Here is a 26,930-nt window from a genome sequence, read left to right on the forward strand (position 1 = left end):
TGTTGCTAGTGGGAGGCTGTTTATGTGTGATTAAAATCCAGAATTCTACTTATTGCAGCCCCAATAAGAACACAACTCTCTTTCCCCTTCATCCCCTGCATTAGGGCTCAGGAAACCCTGGGATCCATACTCCCTGATCATGAGGTCCTTGAGATACAAGAAGATCCAACAGGCATGAAGATGTGTGTGAGGCTCTAAGGAAGTAGCCAGAAAACCAGGTGTTCCTGATGGGGTAGGCGCAGAGCAGGCTCAGCCACCCCTGGACCCAAGCTTTGGACCAGGAAGGGAGAGGGGCCACTTAACCCTGCAAAGAGGCTCATGAGGTCCATAGGATGGTGGCATTGCAACCAAGAAGTGATGAGTATCCAAGGGGTCAGGTTGGTGGGCTGTTGTGGGGAAACACTGCCAGGAGAAAAGGTCAAAACAGCCCCAAAAACTATCGGGCAGAGGGAAGGGGGTAGCCCCTGTTCCTTCATCTCTCCTTTGTTTCCTCTGCCATCCCTCAAAAAACCCAGCATGCAGCCTGCCCAGATGGCCCTGCCCCAGGACCTGGCTGGTCAGCTGGGCCGGAGGTCCTATCTGTGACCCAGCCCTTGAGGACTGTCCTAGGCCTAGGATTCACTGGCTTGCCTCAGAGCTTGGATGAGTTTTAAAGAATGTGCTGGAAACCCCAGCCCCTACCCCATCTTAATTATATTGTAGGTTACCGTATACCTAGAGATGGAATGGAATGAGGGCAGGGAAGTGACCAGAGGGAGCCTTGCTTTGCTGGAAGGGGTTGTCATAAGAAATGCGGCCAGGGCTTGGCCACATGGTTGAAAGTTCTGAGCCTGCCCCTGCTGTGCAGTCTTCACGATACTTGGAGCCTGTTTGGGGGCCACAAGGAGAGGTCAGCTTGTGAGCCAAGTCAGGCTATATAGCCTGTGGGAATTGGAGGAATGGGACCCAAGGGCATGCTGGGGACAGCAGCTGGGAGGAGAAAGGAGCCCTCCTGGGAGCAGGAAAGCAAAGAAGGGGTGGGGATGCGGCGGCCATGCTGGTCAGTCCTTGGCCACCCCCACCAGGCTATTGCATTCCGCAGGCCCACTCCCTCTCCTGACGCCCCCATCATGAGACCCCAGGCAGCAGTCACAGCAGGTTTATTGTTGGCAGTAGAGCACCGGGATGCTCTCCCAGGGTCACGGCCAGTGGCTGTGAGGAGAGCAGGTAGAGTGTGGCTGAGAGCAAAGTGGATGCTGAGGTCATGACCCGAGTGCCTGGGCCCTGTGTTCCCTCCCGCCTCTCTGGGTCCAAGGAAGTGTCAGTCCCCTTGTGTGTGGACCATCCAAGGGGTCTGCCCCAGGTAGAAGTGGAAGGTCCCTGGGGAGTCTGGGATAGTGGTGGTGACAGCGGCAGGACCGCAGGAAGCAGCCAGGCCTCACAGAGGAGCAGGAGCCCCCAGATTCCCCTAGAGACTTCGTAGAGGCGATGATGGGCCAAAGCCTTGTCAGCTCTGGATCCCCTGGTCCCAACTCACCCAGCACAGAGGAGACCCAGGCCCTGAACCCCAATGAGAGGGACTGAGGTGAAGAGCCGAGAGTGCACTGGGGTATCCAAGCACCTGGCGGGGGTCTCGATGGGGGTGTGGGGCAGGCCTCACGTCTGCAGCTCCAGGAGGCAGTTCGGCTCTGATGGTGGGGAGCTGGCTGGGCTGCAGCTATGTGCCTCCTGGAGGTCCTGCAGCACCCGCAGCAGCTGGGCCAGTGGGTCCTCTGGGGCTGAAAGCAGGTGCAGACTAGGGCAGAGCAGGCTGAGCTTCTCCTGCCAGGGCCTGTCTGGAAGGTCAGGGGGCCCCTGGAAGTAGGCCTTGGGAGCCCCACCCACAGCATCCCTGAAGGGGGCTCAGACCACCTGGAGTCCAGATGGGAGGGACCTACCTTCGCCAGGGCCTGTGAGCCCAGAGCCTGCCTCTGGGCCCGCACTCAGCTCCCGCTGCTTCTCCCTGTGCGGAGAGCAGAGTGAGGACTCCTGCTGCCCCTGCAGGGAAGGCTGGGTGACTCAGTATGGGCCTCCTGAACTGGGGGGCATCCTGGGGACACAGGACTGACTCTTTCAATCAATGGGGAAGAAACATGGGCCCAGGTCTTGACCCCTGGTTACCTCCTGCTTTCCCTCTTCCGGCCTCCTCCTCCGGTCCTCCCCACCCCCTCAACTGTGACTCAGCAGGAGGCACTTTGGAGACCAAGCTCGAACCACGTCACTCCTGTTTTGGAGGGCCCTTGGGAAAAGAGCCAATGGGGCCTAAAAATTCCCTAGTATTAACTGGACATGGAGCCAGTGGCATTGTAAGCAGTTCCTAACTGGGCTCACCAAAGGTCCCTGGTCCTCTCGGATCTGACCCCATGTACCTACCCCGGGGGGAGGGTGAGCAGCCACATGGACCTGATACTTGGAAGTTCCTTATTTAGGAATTCTTCTGGCTCAGCCCTGTTGACCATCTCCCTGATCTATTTTGGGAGAGATGTTTCCCTCTGCTAAGGTCCGACAGGCTCCTCCTCCTCTTCAGACACCATCTTGGCCCTGTGGGGTCACCTTGCCTGCTTTTCTGCTTCCCTCAGTGCAGTCACTGTGGCCTTTTATCCATGGTGCCCGCTGCCCAGAACGCCCCTCCCTGCCTCAGCCCCTGTGAGATCCCGTTGAATCTCACAGACAAGCTCAAACATCATTCCCTTATTCCTCGCCTCAGGTTCTTATTCACATTAGTGAGGGGCTGGACTGTAAAAGGTACTGTTTTCAGCACTGGGATTAGAGCAGGGAATACCACAGGCCTGCCCTCCAGAAGCCCAGTGTAGTTGAGACAGGCAAGAAATGAGTAAACAGCATATACGGATGAGTTCCATAACATTCTAGAGTAACAGTGGTCAGGGAAGGTGCCTCTGACAAGTGGCATTTGAGCAGGGGCCTAAATAAGATGACGGAACAAGCCACGTGAACACCTGAGGGTGAACTTTCAGGCAAGGGACACAGCAAGTACCAAGGTCCTGTGGTGGAGAGGCCTAGAGACAGCAAGAAGGCAAGGACAGCTTCAGCCAGGTTAGCACCGCGGGCCTCTGGTGGCAGATGAGGCTGCGAAGCGGGCCAGCCAGGGCACTTGGGCACTGTAGCTGAGACAAAGACTTTGCATTTCAAGGATGCAGAAAGCAAGCCATTAGGGGTTGTAAGTAGAGGTGTGATGTGATCTGTTTTATGGTTGAGAAGATCATTCTGGGGGCTGTGTGGAGAACAGATCCTGGGGAGGTAGGAGAAGAGGCAGGACGGCCAGTTAGGAGGCTCCTGTGTCATCCCCACAATGGAAGACGTGAGAGGCTCAGACAGGGAGGGTCACAGTGCAGATGCGAGAAGGGGTTGGATCTGGCCTTATTCTGAAAGTAAAGCCAAGCGGCTGGAGTTCCTGAAGGGCCGGATGTGGGGCTGAGGGAGGCAACAGAAAGTGAGGAAAGTGGGCCCGATGTAATCACAGATCCTTTACAAGACGGAGGCAAACAAGTCAAAGGAGGATGGTGGCAATGTAATGACGGAGGCAGAGACTAGAGTGATGCACTCTGAGGACAGAGGAAGGGGCTGCAAGCCCCTGTGGCTTTTAGCCACTGAGACTGATTCCCGACTTCCGACCTCTAGAATTGTAAGAGACTAAATCTGCGTTGTTTTAAGCCACGAAGCGTGTGGCAATTTGTTACAACAGCCACAGGAAACTCATACAGCCGGTGGTTGGGTCAGTGTGTCTGAGGTCCTGCTGGGCAGAAGGTCTGCTGGCATTGGGCACCAGAGGAGGTGAGCTGGAATGAGAGGAGGGTGGCCGAGTGGCCCTGGAGGTGGGAAGGCTCTTAAGGCAGGTTGTGGTGGTTAGAACCATGGCACTGGTCCCGTGATGGGACCTCAACCCAGGTTGGCTTGGGTTTGAACCTTAGCTCCACTGCTTCCTGGCTTGATGGGGATACGAGTACATACTTGGTTCAGTGGTTGTGGGTATTAAATGTGTTTATATATGAAGTGAAATTCAAGTGGAGCCTAGAAAACAATGATGAGAAGGAGAAGGGATGGGAGCAGGTTTTAGGGTGTGGTCATGGGAGTGGGGCTCCAGGTGGGTGAAAGAGTAAGTCCTGGAAGCGTGGGGTTCAGAAACAGGGCAGACAGGGTGGTGGCTGTGTCCCCTAGGCGGAAGATTAAGTCACGGACCAAGAGGTGGAGAGAAAGCTGGTTACAGAGCCACACCATCAAAAAGAAGGTCACTGCAGAGTAAACTGGAAGCCACTGGTGATGATAGGGAAGTGGGTGGTCCTTGTCTGACAGCATGGACTTTGAAGGAATTTGCAGAGATAAACCCTGGAGGAGTAGATTAGGGGAGGACAGCCACCACCCCTCAACTCCAGGTGTAGGAGTGTGGAGGCTAAAATTCCTGGGGAAGGCAGTGTTCTTGGGAAGCACTGGATCTCTTTAAAACAGTTCTATGTGGGGACCCACCCCCAGAGATTCCAGTCAATGGAATAGGGAATGGGCATCCTGTTTTTCAAAGTTGTTTTTGAAAAGCATCCTGTTTTTTCTACATTGGAGCCAAAGCTTAGAACCACTGAATTAATCGAGATGGCTGAGGAACTTGGGGAGTTCGCTGAGGACCATCCCTGTGCTCTGAGGGCACCATGGGAAGGCTGGGCAGATGGGGGGGGGGGGGGGGCTATGTCAGCCTGGGGCAGGAAGTAGCCATGGCCCTGACCCCAGGCTTCTGTAGTCCTTGGGACCTTCATCCTAACATGAGCTGGCCTCCTGTTGCATAGATCCTGGTGCCCCTCCCCAAGTGTGGCTGCCAAAGGGCCAAAGGCCTAAAGACACTGGGCCTGATTAGAAGGGAGGCAGTCAGCTACCTCACAGCAGTCCTAAGCCTGAATCCCAGCTCCAGCCCCCGGGCTGGACTCACTGCCCCTGCACAGGCCTCCTCACCGCAGTGCAGCCTCCATGCCCAGCAGGTGCCGGTAGATGAGCTGGGCCTCCAGGTCATGGTCAAGGGGGTCATTCCATTCCTGCAGCATCACCCGTGACCGGGTCTTATCACAGCCCAGATCTGGGGGCAGAGAGAAAGTAGAGAGGCACCGTGAGAGCTCAGTCCAACTTCCTGGTAGTTCAGATGGGAAAACCAAGGCCTAGAGAGGGATGGACTCAGGGGCCCCCAGTGTGGGGCCAGGCTGGGAGCACAGCCTGGGAAGTCTGGCCCAGGGCCTGCCTATGGCTCCCCACACTCCCAGGGAAGCAGCTCCTCTCTCGGGTTCACTCCTATGTCATGGGGTACATGACTGCAGAGCATGGGAACTGCACAGGATACAACTTAGGGAACTGGACCACTTTCTAGAAGTGCCTGCCCGGAATAAAGCAGAGAGCATCCTGGAATGTAATGTCACAATGAGGGAACCAACAGGGGCTTTGTGCCTTGGAATGAGCTGGCCCTATCATTTGCTGGCTTTACCACCTTGTTGGAGGCATCAGCCCTCACTGAGCCTCAGTTTCCTCCTCCAGAAAATGGGGCTACCAGGCTCTGCCTCATAGTGCCCTGGGGAGCCCTGCTTCACCATTGAAAGTATTGCCACTGTGATGGGTATAGTCAGAGGCTTCAGGAAGGTCAGTCAGCCAGCAACACCCTTGTAAAGAGCTGCCAGTTTGCACCCACCATTCAACCTCAAATCTAGGACTGGGCTAGAGCAGGTGGGTCATGTTCCAGTGGCCTCTAGCTACACTTAAATTTAACAAAAATTAAAATTAAAAATAATTAAAATTCAGCTCCTTGGCTGCACTAGCTACATTTCAAGTGCTCAACCACCACCTGTGCTCGTGGCTAGGTACAGATACACACCACTTCCGTCATCACTGAAAATTCTAGTAGAAGCTCCTCTGTGCCATCCGTCTAGTGCCCAAGGCCCAGAGTCCCCCCAACCAGCTCCAGTACCAGGCTGCCTGCTGTGGACCGATGCAGCCCAGCGGGGCTCAGGCCTTCACTCCCACCTGTCTTGTCCCTCTGGTGGCAGCAGCTCCACTTGTCCCCACGAAAGACACCAGGATGGTAGGAGCCCAGCAGGCCAGCATTGTTGATGCTCACCTTCCGCAGTGCAGACAGCCACTGGTTCAGCTCGTTCACACACTGCAGGGACCAGAAGGTGGGGAGAATAGGGCTGATCAGAAGTTACCCCCTCCAGGAAGTCCTCCCTTCCTGGAGCTCCTGTGCTACTCAGGACGACATGTTCCCTGATAGTAGTACACTCAGCAGCTTTGAGTGAATTAGGGAAGACTGCCCTTTTTCCCAATGGATGCAGCCCATGCCTGGGCAGCTGGCTTGGTGAAGAGCGCATGGGCTGGATTTCAGCTGCTACTGGCCCCATTGGTCATGCCCTTGGGTAGTCTACAACCTGCCAACCATAGGCTGTGGCCCTGCTGTCACCACTTTTCCCTGTGGCTCTGTACTCTGACCCAACAAGGAGCCCATAGAGCGGAGAGTTCCACGGGACAAGTCTGTGACCTCTTAACACCAGTCCAGAACAGTCACTCCTCCCGGGGACAAGCCAGGCCCCCTCCAGCCTTCCCACTTGTGTTCTTCCTCCACGTGATCTTCCCCTAGATACTCCAGTCTTTACCTTGTCCCTGCTCAAATGCTACCTATCAGAGGCCCTCCTGACCACCCTTTATAAAACAGCACCCCTCCCTGCTGCACCCCATTTGTCCCCTTCCTATCTCTCTTAGTTTCCTTTGCCATTTGCCACTGTAAATATTTATTATTTATCAGTCCATCTTCCTCCCTGAGCATAAGGCCATTAGGGAGTGACTCTGTTTTGTCTGCTGCCATATCCCCACCACCTAGAACAGTGCCTAGAACCTAGAAGGTGCTCAATAAGTATTTTTAAAATGAACACATAAATGAGTTAATACATGAACAGAGAAGGGGATGTGAGAGCATGCTCCCATAGCCACACACATGCATAAACATATGATTGTCATTTGCAGATACTCACAGAGAAACACACAGACACAAAACAACTCAGGGACTTGGATATACAGTTCCCACAAATGTGTTCCATGTGAAGCACAGACCTACATGGGGGTGCCCACGGAGACACATGCATGCACACACACACATACACACACACACTGCACTCACATTACATCTCACATACCTTGTGGTACCTGATGTGGCTGACAAGGGGGTAAGAGACCCACTCCTCATTGCAGCCCACCCAGGGGACACCCACAGCACCCCTCCCTGAGGTGCTCCCACCACACTGCCGCACCTTGCACTGCAGGTAGGCGGTCTGCGGCCTGCCTGCGTCGTCCGTGTAGATGACCTGCATGACGTGCGAGCTGCCGAAGCTCTTCTCCTCCACCTTTTCTGCTGCCCGGATGTTAGCTAGCTTGACCAGGGTACTTTTCTGGGAAGGGCAGGGGAGGGGAGGCTCAGGGTTCCAATTGAGGCCACTCCACTTTCTATCTCAGGGCCCTAGTCTCCCCTTCTACAAAACCAGGGGATGACCTACCAGGGGTTGGCCTGGGGACTCAGAATGCCTATCCCTCCAGGAGCCTGCTCTGTGAGTGACCTCGGCCAGGATAGAACACAGACAGATGGTGTCCCAGTGTCCAGTCTCTCAGTGGCTCCCTGCAGTCCTGGGAGGTCTGAATTTTGGAGAAGTCTCTGGACACCCAGAAATCCCTGGGGCTGGAAAGTAATGCCTGCTGTGGACCAGGCTGCGTGCCTTTGCAGTTATTAATTTCCCAGCTCATCTTTATGTTCCAAGGCTCTAAAAGTCACGTCCCACCTCCTAACCCCTCCCCCACTCCCACCATCATCAAATCTAAAGAGATACAAATGGGACAAAGAAAAGCTCTGGATGTAAAATATCCACGTCCCTGACAGAACGCCAATCTGCTCAAGATGAATCTATGCTACCAGCCCACAGACCCTGCTCCCCTTGCCTCTTGAAGCCTCTCCCAACGGAACTCACCCGGTCCTCTCATCATTCAAATGGACCGGCGCCATAGGCCTTGGGATAATGCCCACTCTCCCCAGCGGCATCTAAGCCCACCAACCCTACTGGCCTCAATGACAAGCAGAGAGGGGCAGTATCATCTCTTGAAGGAGTGTGGGGAGGGGATCCCTGGGGACACATGGTCTGAGCTGTCTCAGGGTGGGGCCTCCGAAAGGACAGAAGGGAGATCCCTGAGGATGTGCTGCTGTCCATGCTGGGGTGTGCTTGCTAGAGAGGCAGCAGAAAGGAGGCAGTGAGGGTGGCACTGCACAGGGGGATACACAGATGTGCCCACACAAAGGCCACCTCAATGTCAAGGAACAGAAAGAGGCCCAGAGCAGGGCCCAGGTAGCCAGGCTTTGCTGAGGCTGCAGAAAATGCTGAGGGGACCCGAGTGCTGGGCAGTTGCCCCGAGCAAAAGAAGCTGGAAAGTGTGAGGCCTAAGCTAAGGGGTCACCCCAAGGAGCTCCTTCACCCCCTCAGTATCCCCCAGCTGTGCAGGGCTGGGTAGAGTACCCGTGGCAGACCACCCCTGAGCCTGGCTGACTAGGGGTCAGGTTGGACCTGCTGGGGCTCAACAGGTCCATCCAGAAACTATGCTCTAAGCCCTTCTTGGGAGGAGAGCACTCAATGAGGCCAGCCCAGGAGACAGTGTCTTTAGTTACACCATTGGTTTAGGTCCTGCGCTATGCCAGATCCTGGCTCTGGACCCTGAGAAAGATCATCTCATCTAATCCTCAACAACCTGTTAATAGGGACCACTATCTCCAATTTATAGGCCAAGACATCAAGGCCCAGAGAGGCTGAGACACTTCTCCCCGGTACACAGGGCTGCAACCCAGGACTCTTCTTAGCCCCTCTCTGTTTTCCTCCTCTCCCAGAAGCACCACTCAGCTCCCTACCTCACTCATGCGACCAACCAAGAAGAGAGTTAGACACCACAGCAGCTACCTGCCCCATGCCCCCTCCGCAGAGGAGATGCTTCCTCATGGGTATTAAGAGACTTTGTAGCTGATATCAGAAGGCTAGTCTTGCCTGGCTTTCTTCTCTGACACTGGAAGACCCTGGCATGGGCTCTGAGGAAGGGACAGGTGCCTCCAGAGTGTTCCAAACCCCTGAGAACGCTGCTTACCCGCCTCCCTCTTTACGCACCTTGGAGCTGGGTGTCTTGGCAAAGCTGAGGGCCTCAGTGGTGAGGGTGAAGTAGAGCTTCTTGAAGGAGGAAGACAGGAGGGGGCCCTTTCCCTTGGTTCTGTGGATGAAGAGGGGCCCTTCCTTCACTGGCGGTGTCTGCAAGTTTAGCGCCCTCTGCAGGTCCAGTTCTGCCAGGCCGGGGAGGTAGGGAAAAGGTGAGCTCAGCCGCGAAGGTGAAGTTGGGGGCGGAGCAAACATCAACAGCAGGCTGTAGGCGGAGCTTCCAGAGGCACATGCAGGTAGCAGGCATGGGGCAGGGAGAAGCAAAGGTGAACAGAAGCTGTGGGCGCAGTCTAAGAGACACCGAGGTAGATGGGGCAGGACAAGCGTAAACAGGAAACTGTGGGTGGGGCCTCACAGGAAGTGCTCACCCTCCTTCTCTTCGATGTCCACCAGCTTGGTGATGAAGTCCTTAAGCTGCGCCACCCCCTGGCGCACAGTGGGCTGCAGCTGCTCCATCCAAGCCTCCTTGGCCCTGGAAGCCAGCGTATCCATGTTGCCCACATTCTGGACTGCCTGGAGATGACAGGAAGGGCGAGGCTCTGCTGGGCAGAGGGGTCCAACCACTGAAACCTGACCCCCCAAAAAAAACACACACACCAAGTCTGTGCTATTCCCACAGTAGAAATATAGGCTCTACTCACAGGCCCACTCCATCCCCACCGGGGTTCAAGGGTCAGCAGATCACTGAATTGGAGGCATTCGAGGACCTGATAGTTGAGTGAGACTACCTAGGCACAACCTATTGCCCTTCCACAGCAGGTGTTATATGAGACTGTCTCACGAGGTATGCCGGCCCCAGCCCAGTGTTGGGTGGATAAGCGCTGCCTGAGAGTAAGTAGATCTGGGGTTGAAAGGCCCAAGATTCACCACCAACACGCTCTGCGGTCTTCGGTAACCTCTTCCCTCGCAGACCAGTTCCCTTATCCAAGAGACTGAGTGACTTGGAAAAGCTTTGTAAACCGGGAAATGCAGTACCGCGTGAGAGAATCAGTGGCCTAGTTAGAAGGCCTTCTTGGAGCCAGTTGGAAACACAATGCTGTCCAGGCAAGGACCCCTGTTCAGCACCCAGCTTGGTAGCCCCAGCCACACCTTGGCCAGTAGGAGCAGAGTACGACTGGTGCGGGCGTCTGCGTGTCGCTCCCGCAGGTGGAAGAGCTTGGGCGCCATGATGGCGGGAGAGAAGAAGCGCAGGCACAGGAAGCTGGTGACAGCGATGAATGGCACATTCTGGAGGACGGAGGGAGAGCGGTAGGCTGGACTCCCCCTGGCCTGAGCAAGCTTCTGACAGACCCTTCCCCTTTGGCACTGTCCCCATCTCTCCCCATGACCCGCCCCTCTTCCTGCCCTTAGCTACTAATTCCACCACCACCACCCCTGCCGCCTCCCTCCACTGGGCCTTGGAAAGCCACACTCCCCTCTCCCTCCCGCTTTCTTCCCTCCCCTAGCCCTGCCTGCAGAGGGCGCACCTCGTGCTGGGCGCTGGGGAAGCGCTCTCGCACGCGCCTAAAGAGCTGGCGGAAGGTGGCGCGGACCACCCCTGGGCATGCACGAACGGAGCGACAGAGCGCACTCAGAAGCGCCCCCAGGTAGGCGCGCAGCGTCTGTGCGCTCTGCTCCAGCACCTCAGCCTCCGTCTGTGGGCGGTGCAGCCCTGAGCACCTGTGAGGCGGACAGAGGGTCGCAGTCAGCGTCTGGACACACAAGTCGGCAGAGGCTCCCAGAGACACAGGATCAAAAGGGTATCAGCTGAGATAGGGGCACAGAGAGAACGCACAGGTGAGCTGGTAGACGAAAGGTAGACCCAGGAAGAAAGAATCATAAACATACACATGCAGACATGGCTGTCCCCTTCCACCCCAACTCCCAGTTCCCCCAGGGATCGCCCTGATCTCACCCTACATCCTTGACCTCTACTTTGCTGGGGTCCAGCTCCACGTACTTCTTCTCCTCAAATACCCGGTGGATGATGGGGCCCAGGATGCCGTGCAGATACCGCATCCCAGCCACCTGGGGGTCCACCACAAGCAGCATTGGCCCTGTGTCCCACCTCTCCCTGCAGCTGGCCTCCTAGCCACCCTGTGCACCATCTGCCGGCTGTATCCATTCAAGACTAGCCAGGTGCACAAGGAATGCAGCTCAAACTGCTGCTGCATGAATGAATGAATGAACCAACAAACTAAGAAAAAATTCTTAGCCTTAAAAGCGCTTTGGACATGGGGACAAAAGACTTGAATTTAAGTTCTGTCTCTTGGCCTCTCTGAACCTTAATTTCCTTATCTATTCAAAAAAAACAAAAACAAAAAAACATGCAACCTCACCTTCAGAAAAGACTCCATGGACTTTGAGGCCAGAGAGTTGCTCCGGAACAAGGTGTTGGCCTCACCTATAATCAGACATTCCAGTGGGTAGGGGGCTGGGAGAGGAGCAAGGCTTTGGAGAAGAGGACAGGTGACCCTAGGGTTCTAAGACAGCCTTTCAGTAAGAAGCCTCCTGGCCACATCCCAGCCCATTGACCTACCCTTTGCTTTTACCCTTCCTTCCTAACCTGACCCTTTTCCTCCTAATCGAATTCATCAACCTCCTACAAGAAGACCTCCTGGATTTCTCCTATCCCAGTATTTCTAGAGTCCTTGGCTCCCTGCTCCACTCTCCACAACACCCTCAGACAGGCCACTCCCTTCCAGGCCTCACTGGTGCGGCTCAGCTCAAGCTGGAAGAGCAGGTCCAGAAAGTCTTTGGCCAGTCCCTGCCCCAGGAAGAGCTTGAGTAGATTGGTGGCCACTTCCTGGCGACACTCAGTGCTGGTCATCTCCTCAATGAGTGGGACCAGCTGTCCTGGGCCCTGCAGGAGGCAGCAAGGAGAGGCAGGGCTGCAGGACAGGATATACAAAGGAACCCAAACCCTTCACTCTGAGGACCTCAGATGGTGAGGAAGCTTTCGCAAGAGATGGCAAGGGCCCCTGGACTAGCTAGTTCCTTACCATCCTGAGAACTGTGTTTTGCTCTTGGGAAGCAAGGCCTACCATTCTGGACCTGTCCTCTTTCCCCAGTGGCCCCACTCACCTGGGTGCCCAGCTTCACCTCTCGGCACAGCAGCTGTACCAGGGGCTGGTAACAGCTGGAGGGGAGCACCGTCTCGTCCCGCAGTCGCACCTCCAGCTGCAAGGAGCCCAGGTTGCCCCTGGAACACGAAGCATGTGACCTCTCCACCGGGGACCCCTGGGCCATGCCCCTCCCCACTGCCTCAATCTTTCCTGCTTGGGGCCAGCTTCACAGGCTCTCTGCTGACACCTCCCACCTTGGTTCCCTGCACTGCCCCACCTGCCATTCTTTGCCCAAGCTGTTTGGTCTTTTTGGAAACCCTTCCTGCCTCCATACTCATGGAAACTCTATGGAGCCCTAGCTCCCTGCCACTCCTGTGGACTCTGAGCTTGACCCACATGCACATGTTAGGCTCTCTGGCCTCAAGCCTGTAAACTCCCAGGGAAAACACTTTCACTTACACACTTCACACTGGAAGCAGATTCCCAACCCTTATAACAACCTGTCAAGGGAACTGTCAAGGGCAGGTTAAGCACCTTGCCACATTAGATCTAATTCCAAGCTCCCCTGCTCTGACCACTCCTGGTGAGGGCACCACCCAAAGCTTAACGGTCTCTAAGGCCCCGCTGCCCACAGCTCCGCACAGCTCACTGAGTGATGCTGCGCAGCACACTGCTTCCCATGCAGCGGGAGCCACCCAGACAAAACTGCCTTGGTGCTGGCTACAGCCACCTGCCCTGCCCTGGTGAGTGTGGGGATGGGGTCTGGGGCCTTCTGCGGAGAGACAGAGCTGAACCATCCAAGGTGGGGACACTGCTGAGCCTCCATTTCTAGGTTGAGGGGTGGGCAAGGAGGCCAGAGGGCTTCCTAGATAGGGCTGTCAGGTTTAGCAAATAAAAAATACAAGACACCCAGTTAAATTTGAAAAGTTTAGTATAAGTTTGTCTCAAATATTTCATGGACATACTTATCCCAAAAAATTATTCATTGTTTACCCGAAGTTCAGTTTTAACTGGACATCTTGTATTATCTGGCAAACTTACGCCCAGAGAATTTTGGGGCAAGTCAGAGCTATGGTTCAGGGACACTGACTCAGCACTCTGGGGACTTGAACTCTAGTCTGAGATCTGCAGAGAAACTCTTAAAGGGAAAGGGTCTGAAGGCTTGTTCCAGAAACCTCCAGAAGGCGGAAAGCGGAAGACCTGTCCTGCCTTGGAGCTCAGAGGACTGAGCTGAGTCCAGGACTGTGGGAAGGGAGAGGAGGCAGGATCCAGCCTGGATGGAGTAGGATCCTGACCTTGTGGGTAAGAGCTGAAAGAAACCTGGGGCTTGCATCACCTACCCCTGACCAGCTCACCTGCCTGCCCGCTGGAGCCAACTCTCAGCTGCCCTCAGGCCCAGAGCCCACCATCCCAGCCACCAAATTCCAAGCACTCACTCTTCCCTCTGACTCTTGGACTGATCGGGCTGCAGCCGGAACCAGCCCTCCTCCTGCTGGGCAGCCCACAGTCTCTGGACACTGACCACCACCTGGGAGTAGGGCAGAAGCAGGGAGGTGGGCCACACTGGAGCCACTCAAGTCTCTTCCTTGCCAACTACTGTATCACTGGAAGGTCCCTGAGCACCAGTGGCAGTTGGGGATGGGGTAGTCGCTGGTTCTGGGGAGTCCCGGGTCTCCTGCGTGCCCCTCTCTGGAGAAGTTGGAGGGACAGGATGGCTGGAAGGGAGGGACGGGAGCAGAAGGTGGCAGGTGTAGCCTGGAGGGGTAGGGTGCTCACTTTGCCCAGGAAGTCATTGCGGCTGACAAGGTCCCAGTCCCAGGCCTCCACGCACAGTGCCTCTGTGGCCCCCGCCTCCAGCTCAAACTCGAATGTCTCATTCCAGCGTGGATAGCATGACTTCTTAACGATCTGTCCAGAAAGCAGGGGACTGTCTCCATGGGCTCCGCAGGCCCAGCCAAGGGCAGAGCCACCCCAAACAGCTCCCTTGGGTTCCCTGCAGGGGCACTGAAGCAGCCACCTCTCCTGGGTCCAGGCAGAGGCCCTGCAATAGCAGAGGTGAAACTTCCTGTCTAAGACCCTACCCATCTCTCAAGTGGGGAAACTGAGGTCTGGAGTAAGGTCCTTGTCCCTGGCCACACAACAAAAAAGTACTGGATGGCACTGAGAACCCAGGTCTTCGCGTGCTCCCCTGCAGGGCTGGGCCCCCCACCCTGGCTGTTTCCCGGAGGTGAGGAAAGCATTGGAGGCAGCTTTTCTAGGTCTAGCCTGGCCAACAGTGAAACACCGCTGAGGCCACAGGGGCTGGTGCCAGAATGGCTGGGAGCAACTAAGCACCCTCAAAGAGGTCACCCTGCTTTTCTGGGCCTCCTCTGTAACAGGGCAGTCCTAGCTTGACCTCCCAGGTGGTGGTGAGGCAGTGGTGAGGCTGTGAGGGGACCAGCTGGGGCCCTCAGCCTCCCTGACCCCTTCCCTAGCCCACAATCCCTCTCACCGAGGTCTCCTGTGTCCGGCCATTGTAGCGCACGCGGACAAAGGGGTCAGATGCACCATTCCGGTCCTTGGGGGCTAGATCCCTGGGGGAGCAGGGGAGCAAAACATCCACTGTCACCTAAGCTGCCCCAGCTGTGGGATAACCACACCAAGCCACAAAGGCCTGCGCTCACCCCGCCCCTGGTGAGCTGGGTGACCGTGGACAGCCTCTCTTCTGGGCCCTAATTCCCACAGTGATCACCACATGGGCCCCACACCGGGCCCAGGATCCCCCGAGGTGGAAGCCACAGCTGCTTCTGACTAGGCTGTTGCACCTACTGTGGTGGAGGAGGAGGAGGCAACTGCACTGTGAAGCAGGCTGGGCCGCGGGCCCCCCCACCTCTGCTCCCAGGGCAGCCCTGAGTGGGAGCTGCTTCTCTGAGCCCTGGTTTCCTCATCTGTAAAATGAAGACAACCCCCAACACTGAGGTAATGAGCTTTTAGAAGGCTTGCCCCAACATATCCCCTGACTTGAGGGGGTCTTGGTGAGCAGTCTGATGGACTGTTTTGTCTCCATAGATGGACCCTTCCAAAGCCCAAATCTGGCCACAGCACCCCCAGCACAGACGCTTCGTGGAAGAACAAAACCCACCCTTCTTCCATTTGCCACAAATATTATTTCCTGCTCTTTTCCAGAGTTTAAGTTTGAAGCCTCTCAGGCCTGCTTTTCTTTTTTCCTCCAAATCATCTACTAGAATTCCAGAGGCTGGTTTTGAGATTCTGCCCAGAAAGGTAAGGAGAAAATGTTCTATCTCTACAGCAAAAGTAGCTTCTTGGGCTGTCTCAGAACTCCAGCAGGGGTGTGAGCTGAGGGTAATGGGGGAAGAGCCCCCCACCCCCCACTCTAAAGAGTGACCTGGGCAGAACACTCCCCCATCCGGGGACTTGCTAAGAGGCGGCCCCAGCATGTGAGCATGAGTGTGTGAGCGTGAGCGTGTGAGCACGTGTGCGCGCCGGTGCCACAGAGAGCCTGGTGCTGGTGAGGCTGAGGAAGAAGGCAGTGGGTGAGGAAAGGGAGGGATGGCGTTTGAGGGAATGACTGAGCATGAGAGGCGTGACTGTGACTCTGCCCAAGTCCAGTCATCTTCTATCTGGCTGTGCCCCTTCCACATTCCAGCCCCAGGACAGAAAATAACCAGGGAAGCCAGTTCTCCTTCTCAGAAAGAAGAGATCTTCCTCCCAGAGAGGCCAACAACTTCACGGGGGGTGGGGGGGCATGCCCCCATAGGTGCCCCTCCGTGGGCAGCTGGCGGAGGCTGACAAGGACCCTGTGGAAGTGGGCTGGAGCCAGAAAGGAAAGCGCTTCTCATGGAGTGTGTGTGACTCACACTCATGCCTGCAGCTAAAAATACTCTGGGGTTGTGGGGGGAGCCCCTGTCACAGGTAACTCAGGCCCACCTTCCCACCCAACTCACTCCCTCCGAAGGAGGACCCCACCTTTCCCACTGGAGATTTTCAGCAACTTCTTTCACATACCCCGACAACCTCCCACCGCCACATAGCAGGCCAAGTTCATAATGATGTTAAACCCAGGGAAAGCCCAGTCTTGGCATTGGGGCTGTATGGTCATAGTTCAGGGTCCCCTCCCATTGCTCTATGAGGCCTGAAGTTCCACCATTAGAACATCACCCCTTCCCCTACGAGTCATACCCTCCTGAATGGGTCCATCCAGGAAACATCTTCAGACCAGGGAAACCTCCCCAATCTGCCCGAGATCAGGCTTTGATGGGAGGCACCATGGGGCCAGTAGGTGGGTGAGAGGAGAGGAGGCCGAGCCTCCACAATGGGTTTCTCTGGTTTCACGGGGCCCCCTGCCCTGCTCCCCAGCCCCTCACATCTCACCTGGCCTCCAGCACGGAGCAGCGCAGCCGGCCTGCCCTGGTCCCTGGCACCACCTCCAGCCGCAGGTGGATCTCACCCTGCACCTCCTCATTGGGGTCGACCTCCGTCAGGTGGGCCCACCCACTGAAACCTGTGAGGCTGCAGGTGAGCCAGCAGCCTGGCTCTCTTCTCCCCACACCCTTCACCCTCAGCCCCACCAGGAACCACGAGACTCCCTCTTCATCCCCTTGGAATCCTTTCCAGCTCCTGTGAGGCAGGGGCTGTTGTCCCAGTGACAGAGGGGAAAACTGAGGCTCGGAAACTGAGAAAAGGCAGTTGAAAGAGCCCAGGTTAGAACCAAAGACATGTGACCCCTGTACCCTCACTATTGTGCCATGCTGCACTTGGTGGCCCTGGACCTAACTCACCATGGCACTGCCCTCTGTCCTTGGTTTCCCCACCTTACTACAGGGGGAGAGTGGCTCTTGCCTAGGGGTGCTGGAAGGAGGACCTATGCCCATAAGGGAAAGTGACAAGGGAATGGCATCATCAGGGCCACTGAACCCCAAGGGCCGGCTGGTGCCTCCGGCAGGAGATGTCTCTGGCCGGGAAGAGGCCAAGAGGCTCCATGAGTCGGAAAAGTCCTCTCTGCCTCTCCACACCTGCCCCTTCTCACGGACAGGGGCAGGTGTGTGCCTGGGAGGCCTCTGAGAGTCACAAGAGCTCAACCACCAGAGCCTGAAGCATCTAAGAGTTTCTCATCTGAACCCTCATGGGCAGATGGAGACTCAGCCCAGAGGAGGGAACACCTGCCGCAGGTCACACAGCAAGGCTGGGGCAGGGCTGAGCCTCAAAAGCAATGTCAGCAGCCCAGGAACCATCCAAGCCCAGCCCAGCTCCAGGCCGACCCCTGAAATTTAGGACAGAGTGGCCCCAGGGCCCAGGCTGAGGGGGCCACAGGGGTACAGAGGAGCGAGCTGGATTGGGAGGAGGGGTCCCTACATCTCAGCAGTGGAGCTTAAAGAGGCCCCTTCCTGTGCTGGCAGAGGCCTCAGATCCCACCACTAGCCACCCTTTTGCTCTGGGGGATGCAGTCCCATCCCGGAGGCAGAAGGGGGCCAAGGGTCCAGAGGTGGGTGTGTAGGACATGGCCACAGGCCCTTCTAGGGAGGGAACAAATGGCTTTCCCTGAGCATGGGGCCTGAAGGAGCCTAGAGGAAGGGTCTCTGAGCAGGGAGAAGGCTGCAGACGGGCAGACCAGTGAGGGGGGAGAGACCAGGGAAGGGAAAGCAGGAGTGGGCTGTGGGCTTCCTCCTGGGGACCTTACCCTTAGGGTGAGCAGCCAGGGTGTCCCTGGTAAGGCAGACCTTCCCGATGACGTCGTCTCGGCTGCAGAATGGAGAGGGAGCTAGAGCTGGACAGTGCTCTGCAGGGAGCCCAGGACCCCCCTCCCACCCAGTTTAGGGCCCCTGTGGGGAGCAGAGAGGTTGACACCCAGTCACTTACAGGGGCCTCTCTGAGCAGGACCCCTGACCTTTCTGCACGTGGACCAGCCAGTGTGCCTGCATAATGCCAAGCTCCTGCTCTCAGGGTGCCCACTTCCTATGCCTGTATTCCCACACACGCACACCTATGACACGGTGTGTGCTTGGCGCACCACACACACACACACATGCTCACACCATGCACCCTTCCAGAGACCCCTAGACTTCCTCTCCCTCCAGGCTATAAAGAGGCTGTAGACCAACCAGCCAACCAGCTGTTCTTGCAGTGAAATGGGCCAGGGAGGGGCAGGTAGTGAGGTCCAGGCGTCAGCTGGAGAGTGGGGCCCACGCACCTGAGGGCATCCTCATCCATGACATAGAAGGCCAACGCATGGAAGGTGGGTGGCAGGTGCACCTGATACTCCTCACCCCAGAAGGGGCACAGGGTTTTCCACACGGTGGCTGTCCTGTGGGAGAGAACCCTCAGCACCTGCCCAGAACACCTGCAGGCCCCAGGCTGTGTGACTTGAACCCACCTTTCCCTGTATCCCCTTCCACTCCTGAGAACAACTGCTCTGCTGTTTGATTATTTCCCATGTTCCAGACCCCCTGTGCACCATCAATTACTCCCTCCCGGTCGTTCTCTCTGCCCTGGATGGGGGACAGGACAGCATCTATCAGGCCATTTTACATTTGGAGAAACTGAGACCACAGCTGGCAGCAGCACAGGTGACACAGCAGGACCTCTTGGCTCCTGATGCTGCACAGACTTGCTGAGGGTGGAGGCAGGCGGGTGGCCAAGCTGACTCTGGACCCACACTGTCCTGCTGGGGGCCTGGGAACTGAGGTCCAAGGCCTGACCCTGAGCAGGGCCTCACTCAGCTCTGGTCACGCCCCCCCTTGATCAAAGCCTTCAATGAGGGGACACAACAGGGCTGTGGGTTAGGGGAGCTGAAGTCCCCAAGGTCCCAGACTAAGGCTCAGGGACCAACCTTCACCCAACCACTTCTCAGAGATGTCACTTGAACTCTGGGACCTCCGTTTCCCTGTCTGTCATTGAAACAGCCATCATGTCCCTTTCTGTACTTGGTGTCTGTGGTTAGGAAGAGGATCTGGAAAAAGGATGGGCCCTGCTTGCAGGTGGGAAGGACTGCGAGTCAGGCAGCTCGGCCATCAGTCAGCCATGGGCGCCGCGCTGGGCAGAACAGCAGAGCAGCTCTGGCTGTGAACTTTGAGGCAGAGGCCTGAGTGAGGGAGGGGACAGCACAGCAGAGACCCTGCCCAGAATCGTAAAGTCCATGGAAAAAGGGAGGTCCAGGGGAACCGGGCTTTCTGGGTGCAGATCAGGGACCCTCATCCTGGAGAGGAGCAGTTTTTCTGCTCACTAGGGGAGAGGGGGCCCCAAGTCAGAGCAAGGGCCAGCGAGGGGAGAAGGAGCTCAGGCTTTGGGGTGAGCCAGACTTGGGTTCCAGTCTGGCTTTGCCACTTCCTAAGTATGTAATTTTAGGCAACTTATTTAGTCTCTCAGAGCCTCAGTTTCCTTATCCATAAATGGGTTTTAATGGTAGCATACATAGCTTGTTGTATTAAATGGGCTGGACTCATTTAGTACAGGGTGGCAGAGACAGCACTCCGTGGGAGCTCTCGTTACTAAACATCATCATCATCATCATGACGTCACTCTTGGGGGCTGTAAAGACTACAGAAGAACAGTCGTGAAAGGCCCTTAGCCAAGTGCATGGCCCAGGACAGAGAATCCTGGGTGGTGGTAAGGTCAGTAAAGAGCAGGATGAATTACAGGTTGGTGGTGAGCGCCTCCTAGTGGATGTGTCATGGTGTGCTGGCGGCCGAGGAGATTAGGCGCCCATCTCCACACAAATTTCACAACCTTCTGAGGCATGTGTGTTGAAATGGGCTGGGGGGATAATGCGGATGGGAGCCCACCTCACTCATCTTCAGTCCCAGGGGTCGGGGTGGTACCTGATGATAGGCTCATTGTCCACCTTCACGATGCAGTAGGGGTCACTGCTGCCGTTGCTGCAAGACAGACAGGTGAGTGGAGGGGCTGGTGGGTGACACTGCTGCAGGCAGGGCCAAGGCAAGGGCCTCCCAGACGGCTCCTCTCCCTCTGCCAGGGGCCTTCAGTGACCCCAGTGAATGCACAAGGTTGGGACCCAAAGGCTCCTCAGGCCAAAACTCATCTCCTCACTCAGTCTGGGTTGGGGGGTGGTGGTTAGGAAAGGCAGGGACCCGCACCAAGGCTCTGGGCCCCACTCCCACACCACCTCAGGGAGGACAGAAACAAGTCCCAAGTCCCAACAGCTCCAGGCCAGCTCCCAACACCCTTGCCCTCAACACCATAGGCTGCCATTCACTCTGTCCTCTGAGCCTTTGCTCTTGCTGTTCCTCCTGCCTGGACTGCCCTCCCATCCTCCCAGCCTCAGCCCCTCCTCTAAGAGCCCTCTCTGTCCCAGAGACAGGGAGTAAGGTCTCCCTTGCGACCCCACTGCCTGCCCCCTGCTCAGTATGTTTCCCTCCATCTCAGGAAAGCTAGTGATGCCCTGTCAGTTGCCTCCCCCATCTGACTGAGTGACCTGAGAGTAGGGATCACTTCTGTCTTCCCAGGGCCTAGGACAAGGTTTGGCACAAGACAGGGTCCTGTGAGTGTTTGCTGAATGAATGGATGAATGAATGAACAAATATAACAGTCTGCCCTCAAGCTCCCAGCCACCTGGGAACAAAGGACCAGGGAAGGCAAACCGGGGTTGGCCCAGTCCCACCTGTCCTGCTGGTGGGGGATTCGCGGGGCTGAGGGCAGCCCAAGCCAGACCCAGGCCCATAGTGGGCAAGAAGAGGGGTGATGGCTAGCCCCTGAAATGCCCTCCAGGCCTGGTGTCCATAAAGAGGAAGTGTATTTTCACGATGGAGGTTGGGGAATTCCAAGCCTTATTTCCCTTTTCAAAAGAGGCTCTTTTTTAAGGAGACCACTTGACACAACGCTCCAAAGGTTCTTAGACACCAACAGAGAATGTCTGCCAAGACTCAGCTTCCTCTGTCAAGTGGGACGTGTCATGCCAGCTCCTGGGTAGCTGTCCTGGGCCCTTCACACAGGGGAGGGCCAGGCCCTGGGAGGTGTTTAGTTAGTGTTAGCCCTGCCCTAGACTCCTTACTGCTCTGCCTGCAACCACTCCCCCATCATTCAAGAGCCCCCTCCCCCAGAGATCCCCTTGGTAACACCCCAGCTTGCATCCCACCACGCCAAGGCAAGGGGAACCCAGGCCTTAAGTAACACGTCTCTGTACACACGAGGTGCTGGGGGGGGCAGCAAGGCCCAGAGGAGCTGAACAAGGGTTTGAACAAGAAGCTAGGCAGAACCAGAGAGAGGTCAGTGTGGGCTAAGACCTCTGTGAGCTATCCCCCACTCAGGTCCCTCTCTGCCCTGCTTCTGCCTCCTGCCTGGGGGACCCTGGGGTTTCCTGGTGGCAGGGAACCTCTTGTGTGTCTTTGTGAGCTCAGCATTAGCCACTGCTCAGCACTCAACGGATCAACTGTGAATGCACAAGTGAGGTTTGGGGCTCTTGTTGTAGGCAGGGCCATGGAGGTGGGCAAAGACCCAGAGGCAGGCACAGACCCTGTGTTCAGGGACAGCAATGTGCTTGGTGGCTGGAGTAAGGGATGTGAAGGGGACAGTGTCAAGAATGGGCTAAGACCAGATTGAAGGACCCGGGCCCAGTCATGTCCCTAGCCCGCTGTTGGGACCAGTGCCCTGCCCCATGTTCTCTGTCCTGATGAGGCCCCTGGGTTGATCCCCTCTCCCACTTCTCCTTCCTCAAGCCATTTGCCAGCTCTGGCCCAGCCTGGCTACTTGCAGGGCCTCTATATTTAGGGCCTTGGCAGTTTCCAGACTGTGGAAGAGGAAGGATCAGGGCAAACCCTGAAATAGCCCCAGGCCTTTCCCCAGGGTCACTGGGCGTGGGAGCCAGTGGGTCACCAGTCACCATGAGATTCAGCTTCTGTCTGTCTGACCCAAGCACCAACGATGGGAGACAGCGGGAGGGAGCATGACAGGAACAGGCGGGCTCTAAGAACTGTGCCCTTAAGAGAACTAAAAAACCATGAGGGGAAGTGGCAGGGAGATAGATGGCAGCTGTGTTCAAAGGACTTCCCTCCTCAGAGCTGTCTCCGTCAAGATGGGCCACTCTGACAGGTGGTGAGCTCCCTGTTCTCACAAGTGTGTAAGCCCTGGCTGGAAGGGATGATGCTCAGGAGACAGGCCAATGAAGCAAAATGAGGCAGGTTCACCACCACCTCTGCCTCCAGCACTCAGTGAGGGCTTCCTGTGATCTCCAAGCCCCTGCCATCCTGGAGCCAGACGTTTTGCATGGCATCTGAGAGGCTGTCTCCACTGATCCCCACAGCAACCTCTGTCCTGTAGGATCCGTGGCCTGTCAGCAGCAGAGTGAGTTTGAACCCTGGCTTCTCTACCTACCTATGTGGCCTTGGCAAACGACTTCCACATCCTAAGCCTCAGTTTCCCCATTTTCAAACCTTATAGGCTAATGAGAAGATTAAGTGAGAAGGTTCTCAACACCTCTTACTGTCCAGGTGTCCCTCAGGGCACCCAGAATGCCAGGACGAATGAGTCATGGTTCCTACCCTTACAGTCACATGGCACCGGCAGCCCAGGAGGGAGCAATTGCTACCAAGGGCTCTGTCCTAATTCCAGCTGACCCGAAGTGCTGAAGGGCGCAGAACAGGGGCAATGAACTCTGCACAGGGCACCAGGAAAAGCCCTGGAGAGAAGTCTGAGAGGGGTCCTGAAGGATGAACAGGGGTTTCCTGGAAGACTCTGAAGGGGCGTGCCAGAGAGCAGAAGGCTCTAGATACATGCCGAAGCAGGGCTCTTAAGGGCAGTAACCCAAATGTGAGGGGCTGAGGGAGGGTGTCACAGCTGGATCTAAGAGATAGTTGACAGGTTAGAACTGCGTACACCAGCCACCATAGGAAAAGCGGAGGGAAGGAGGTGAAGGGAGGTGAGTAGGGCAGGAAGTGGGGCAGGGCAAGGAAAAGATATTTTGAAGGCAGAAGCAGGGGTGGCCCCACCCCTGAGAATGAAGGCACCTTGCCCAGCGTCCCTCAGTTGCGAGGAGGCAGGGCTGTGCAGGAAACCAGGCATCTGGTAGGCACAGTCCACAGCTTCACCTCCCTGGGCCGGTGAGAGCCTGGAGCCAGGCACGAGGGCAAGCACTTCAGGGATGGGGAGGGAGGTGACGAACAGAGGGGCCTCTCCTTCCAGCTGCTTTTCCCGGCCGCCACCAGCCAGAGGAGGCCAAGCTGACCTAGTTATCGGTGCCAGCACACGGCGGGGGGGCGCACTGCGTAGAGGCCTGGCTTGGAGGCTGAGACCCTTCTCAGGGCTCATCTGTCTTCCCACCCCAGAAACCACAATCCCAGCTCCTTACCCCCACCCCCACCCCCAGAAACCCACCTTGAGATAGTCCCCCACCACCCTCCCTCACCCACTGCCATGGCAACTGCTGAGCCCAGCCTCATCAGGCCCAGGGGGCCTTGAACTGGAACTGCTCCTGCACCAAGTGTGCTGGGAACTCATAGGGGCCACTGTTCCCATAAGAGAGATGCCCTGACCCCTTCCTCCTGTGATGCCCACCCCCGTCATCTAGCCACCTATGCATCGAGGAGCCCACGGAAGAGCCTGGGTGTGGGGAGGCTCCCTCCCAGCAGATTTTGGACCCTATGTTGCCTCTGAGTTCCCCTTCCTTCAGGCAGCCAGAGCCCCTGGGGATTTGAGCTTTCCGCAGCTCATATCTGAGAGATTTCTACCTCCAGTTTGCAGAAGGGGAAACTGAGGCTTAGGGGACAGGGAGCAGCCTAAGGTTGCACACGAGGGAGTCAGGGATCAAATGGAACAGCTTAGTTCTGAGATCTACTGAAAAAGGTAGGGCAAGGGGCTCCTGAAAGCTCTTCAAACCTGGTTAGGGACCAGCAAAGGTCCTACATGCCAGCCAGTTCCTGTTAGGAGCCTTACACTCAAACGTCGCTCTGTACCAGGAGCCAGCACTTCCCGTCTCTGAGCCTGAGTTTCCTCGTCTGTTAGGATGAGAATGGCCTTGCTGGGTGCTTGTGAGGATTAAAGGCAATGGCTCACGCAAAGCACAAGCAGCAGCGGCTCCGAGCCTCTCCATCTTGTGCTCGTCCGGCCTCCTGTCCTATAGGTCAACTCTTCCTGCCATTATCTCCTGTCCCAAGTGCACAGCAGGAAGCTCCTGGACAGCCCCCAGGTGTCGGGCGTGTTTCAGGTGCACCCTCACCGGTACTAAGTGTTCAGAAACTGAGAAGGAAGACTCCCCATTTCTAGGGGCAGGGGTACCTGCACCCCCTCCAGCCACACCCCCGGCAGTTGACCGAGACCTCGGTAGTTGACTGAAAGGTCTCCCCTGCGAAGTCGCGCCCATGCCCAACTCCGGTCCTATCAAAGTTCCTTCCCATCTTGAGCTGCCGTTCGCCTCTTATAGATCCCCGCCCCTTCCCCAGTCCACGGCCCTTCTCAGTCACCCTCTGTCCGGTGTTCGCAACAAATCTCACTGTCCCCGTTTCTCTGACAGTCTCCTACCGCGGACATGCTCACCGCACCCTCGCTTCTGCTCTACTTGTGGGCGGGCCGAGTGGACCCCAAAAAGGTTAGGTATAAGGGGCAGCGCCCCTCCCTGGAAAGTTGAGGTCCCCACCCCGGGCCGCGCTCACATGTCCTTGGCGGGCAGGTTCTTCCCCTCCACGATGCGGATGGACAGCGAGCTGCGCTTGGCCATCGTGGGACCGCGACGCGGGGTTCGGGCCCGGAGGAGTCAGGCGCCGGGGTCCCGCGCTGCGCGCAGCCTGCCAGAGGGAAGGCAAGCGCCGGACTGGGCGCCCGGGGGGCGGGCAGCGCCCTGGGCGGGAGGTAAAAGCGGGGGTGGAGGAATAGCTTCCACTTCATTCACCCCGCCCCCGCGCCACGTGCGGGGGACACTGCACCCAGGCGGGCCAATCGGCGGCTGGGGTTCCCTGGGGTGGGCTGGGTCGGCTTGGGCTGCGACGCTTATTGGCCGCCTATGGCAAGGTAGGGAGGGGCCGGGGGGGGGGAGGCATTGACGGCCCGCGGGCGCGGTTGAGCCCGAGGTACTACTCCAGGCTGGCGGGGGATTATCTGCACCCGGGGGCCTGCGCCGCGGGTACGTGTGGGTGGCGGGCGTGGTCCGAGTGCCAGTACCCAGGCGCGCGGGGGCTGTGGGCACGAGTGTGTTCGGAGGCGTGGGCATGTGCGGGAACACGCTGGACGGTGGCGTGCAAGGAAGACCGCCCCGGCCACCCGAGGCTGGCGGGTGGGAGGCCCTGAATCGGTGTCAGCTGAATGATCAATGGGACGAATTTAGCAAACAATATGCGAGCCGCCTGGGCCCAGAAGGAGGCTTCGAGAGAAAAGGCAGCCCAGAGGTTTGGGAATCAAGCGTTTGGGGTATTCGAGCCTGAAAGACCTGAATTATTTTTGAGAACGTCCTTGGGAGGTGGGGACTTTCTCAGCTGTCACTCATTTACACCTCCTACACCCCTCAAAGCGAGAACCTGGAGGAGGCACACAGGTACAGAGGGAAAATTGCTTGCTGGAGGTCACACAGCTGGCCCCAGTCCCGGCCCGTGCCTAGCCTCCACAGTATTCCAGGACTGCGGCCTGTCCACTGGGGCACGATCCTTCTCCCAGACTGTGTCCAGAGCTGGGTTTTTAGAATTGTACCTTCGTGGTTCCCTCACACACCTAGAGGTCACAGTCCTAGGACTGGCACAGGGGTAACTGGTGCTAGGCAGCTGGCTTCCCACGAGGACGTTTTCCCAAGCATGATTGCAGACTTGGGTCTCAGACCCAACTCCACCCCTCCCTTGCTGAGTGATGCTGAGAGGCTTTCTGAACTTCAGTGAGCTGGTTGCATTTCAACACCTGCAAAGAGGGAGCACTCACAACTGCCAAAGATGCCCAAAAGCTGCTGAGGTGGGGTTGGTGGGAGTTAGCACGAGTTCTATTTTCTGCTACATTCTGTTTTCCTTTTTTGTTATTTATACACCACATGCACACTTTACCAAGTTCAAAAGCTATTGAAGGTTTACAATGAAAAATGTAAAATCAAGACTCTCTTTTCTCCCAGTCACATGAATTTCCTCCCCTGAGGCATTCACTATTCCTGGTTCCTCCTGATTCCTGGAAACAAACTGTCTACCATGTCTCAGTAAGCATACAAGGCCTCCCTGCACCCCCCACCAAAAAAAAAAAAAAAAAAAAACAGAATCTTCTGGAGGGTGGGCCCCTTGTAGTACAGGCTTCCCCTGCTAGGTGAATGTTCTAGAAACCCATCTGTATCAGTGTTCCAGCTGGCGTTGTTATGAGAGGCTGAGTTTGGCTTCAGTGAATTTTTTTGAAGACTATCAGTATGTTTGCCCATTTCATGATAAGTGATTTACAAGGGCGCCTGCCCACACAGCGCTGAGTGTTCAGCAGTTTTTGACCAAAAACAGAATGACCCCCATGCCCCACCCTCCCTACTCACCTGATCTTGCCCCAAGTGAGTTTTTGTTTGTTTGTTTCCCCAGGTGAAAAAAGTCCTCAAAGGGAAACGTTTTGCCAATGTGGGAGAGGTGAAACAAAAACCGCAGAAGCACTAAAAGGCATCAAAATCCAAATTCAAAAACTGTTTTGAACAGTGGAAGAAACATCTCAATAAACGTATTGCATCAAAATGGAAAGTACTTGGAAGATGACTAAAGTTTAAACA

General features: G+C 56.5%; 1 protein-coding gene and 1 long non-coding RNA gene across 10 annotated transcripts; one reads left to right on the forward strand and one right to left on the reverse strand.

Moving 5' to 3' along the window:
* Nucleotides 1–1,123: 1,123 nt before the first annotated feature.
* Nucleotides 1,124–25,055, reverse strand: LOC150009060 (ras GTPase-activating protein 4). Of its 9 annotated transcripts, none has more exons than XM_090276841.1 (21): nt 24,874–25,055; nt 20,092–20,148; nt 18,465–18,578; nt 17,955–18,016; nt 16,649–16,778; nt 14,769–14,850; nt 14,054–14,185; nt 13,714–13,805; nt 12,297–12,414; nt 11,925–12,075; nt 11,552–11,616; nt 11,128–11,240; nt 10,700–10,892; nt 10,323–10,460; nt 9,602–9,803; nt 9,189–9,358; nt 7,305–7,442; nt 6,028–6,163; nt 4,975–5,095; nt 1,917–1,981; nt 1,124–1,814 (listed from the first exon to the last, which is right to left on the reverse strand). In XM_090276841.1, exons 1-21 carry the CDS (start codon nt 24,936–24,938, stop codon nt 1,636–1,638), a joined length of 2,523 nt encoding a protein of 840 aa, XP_090132967.1. In that variant the 5' UTR covers nt 24,939–25,055; the 3' UTR covers nt 1,124–1,635. The 9 variants fall into 9 exon arrangements, with proteins under 9 accessions (XP_090132967.1, XP_090132966.1, XP_090132972.1 ...); XM_090276840.1 differs by having other exon boundaries at nt 1,124–1,757; nt 9,602–9,746; nt 24,874–24,991; XM_090276843.1 differs by having other exon boundaries at nt 1,693–1,757; nt 1,917–2,016.
* A 218-nt stretch (nt 25,056–25,273) lies between these two features.
* On the forward strand, nt 25,274–26,930 carry LOC150009061 (uncharacterized). The gene is made up of 3 exons (XR_016511145.1): nt 25,274–25,340; nt 26,307–26,387; nt 26,749–26,930. It is a non-coding gene; the product is annotated as an uncharacterized LOC150009061 (long non-coding RNA).

The sequence above is a fragment of the Furipterus horrens genome, unplaced genomic scaffold (assembly GCF_987537825.1).
Source record: "Furipterus horrens unplaced genomic scaffold, mFurHor1.1.pri manual_scaffold_5, whole genome shotgun sequence".
Taxonomy (NCBI): domain Eukaryota; kingdom Metazoa; phylum Chordata; class Mammalia; order Chiroptera; family Furipteridae; genus Furipterus; species Furipterus horrens.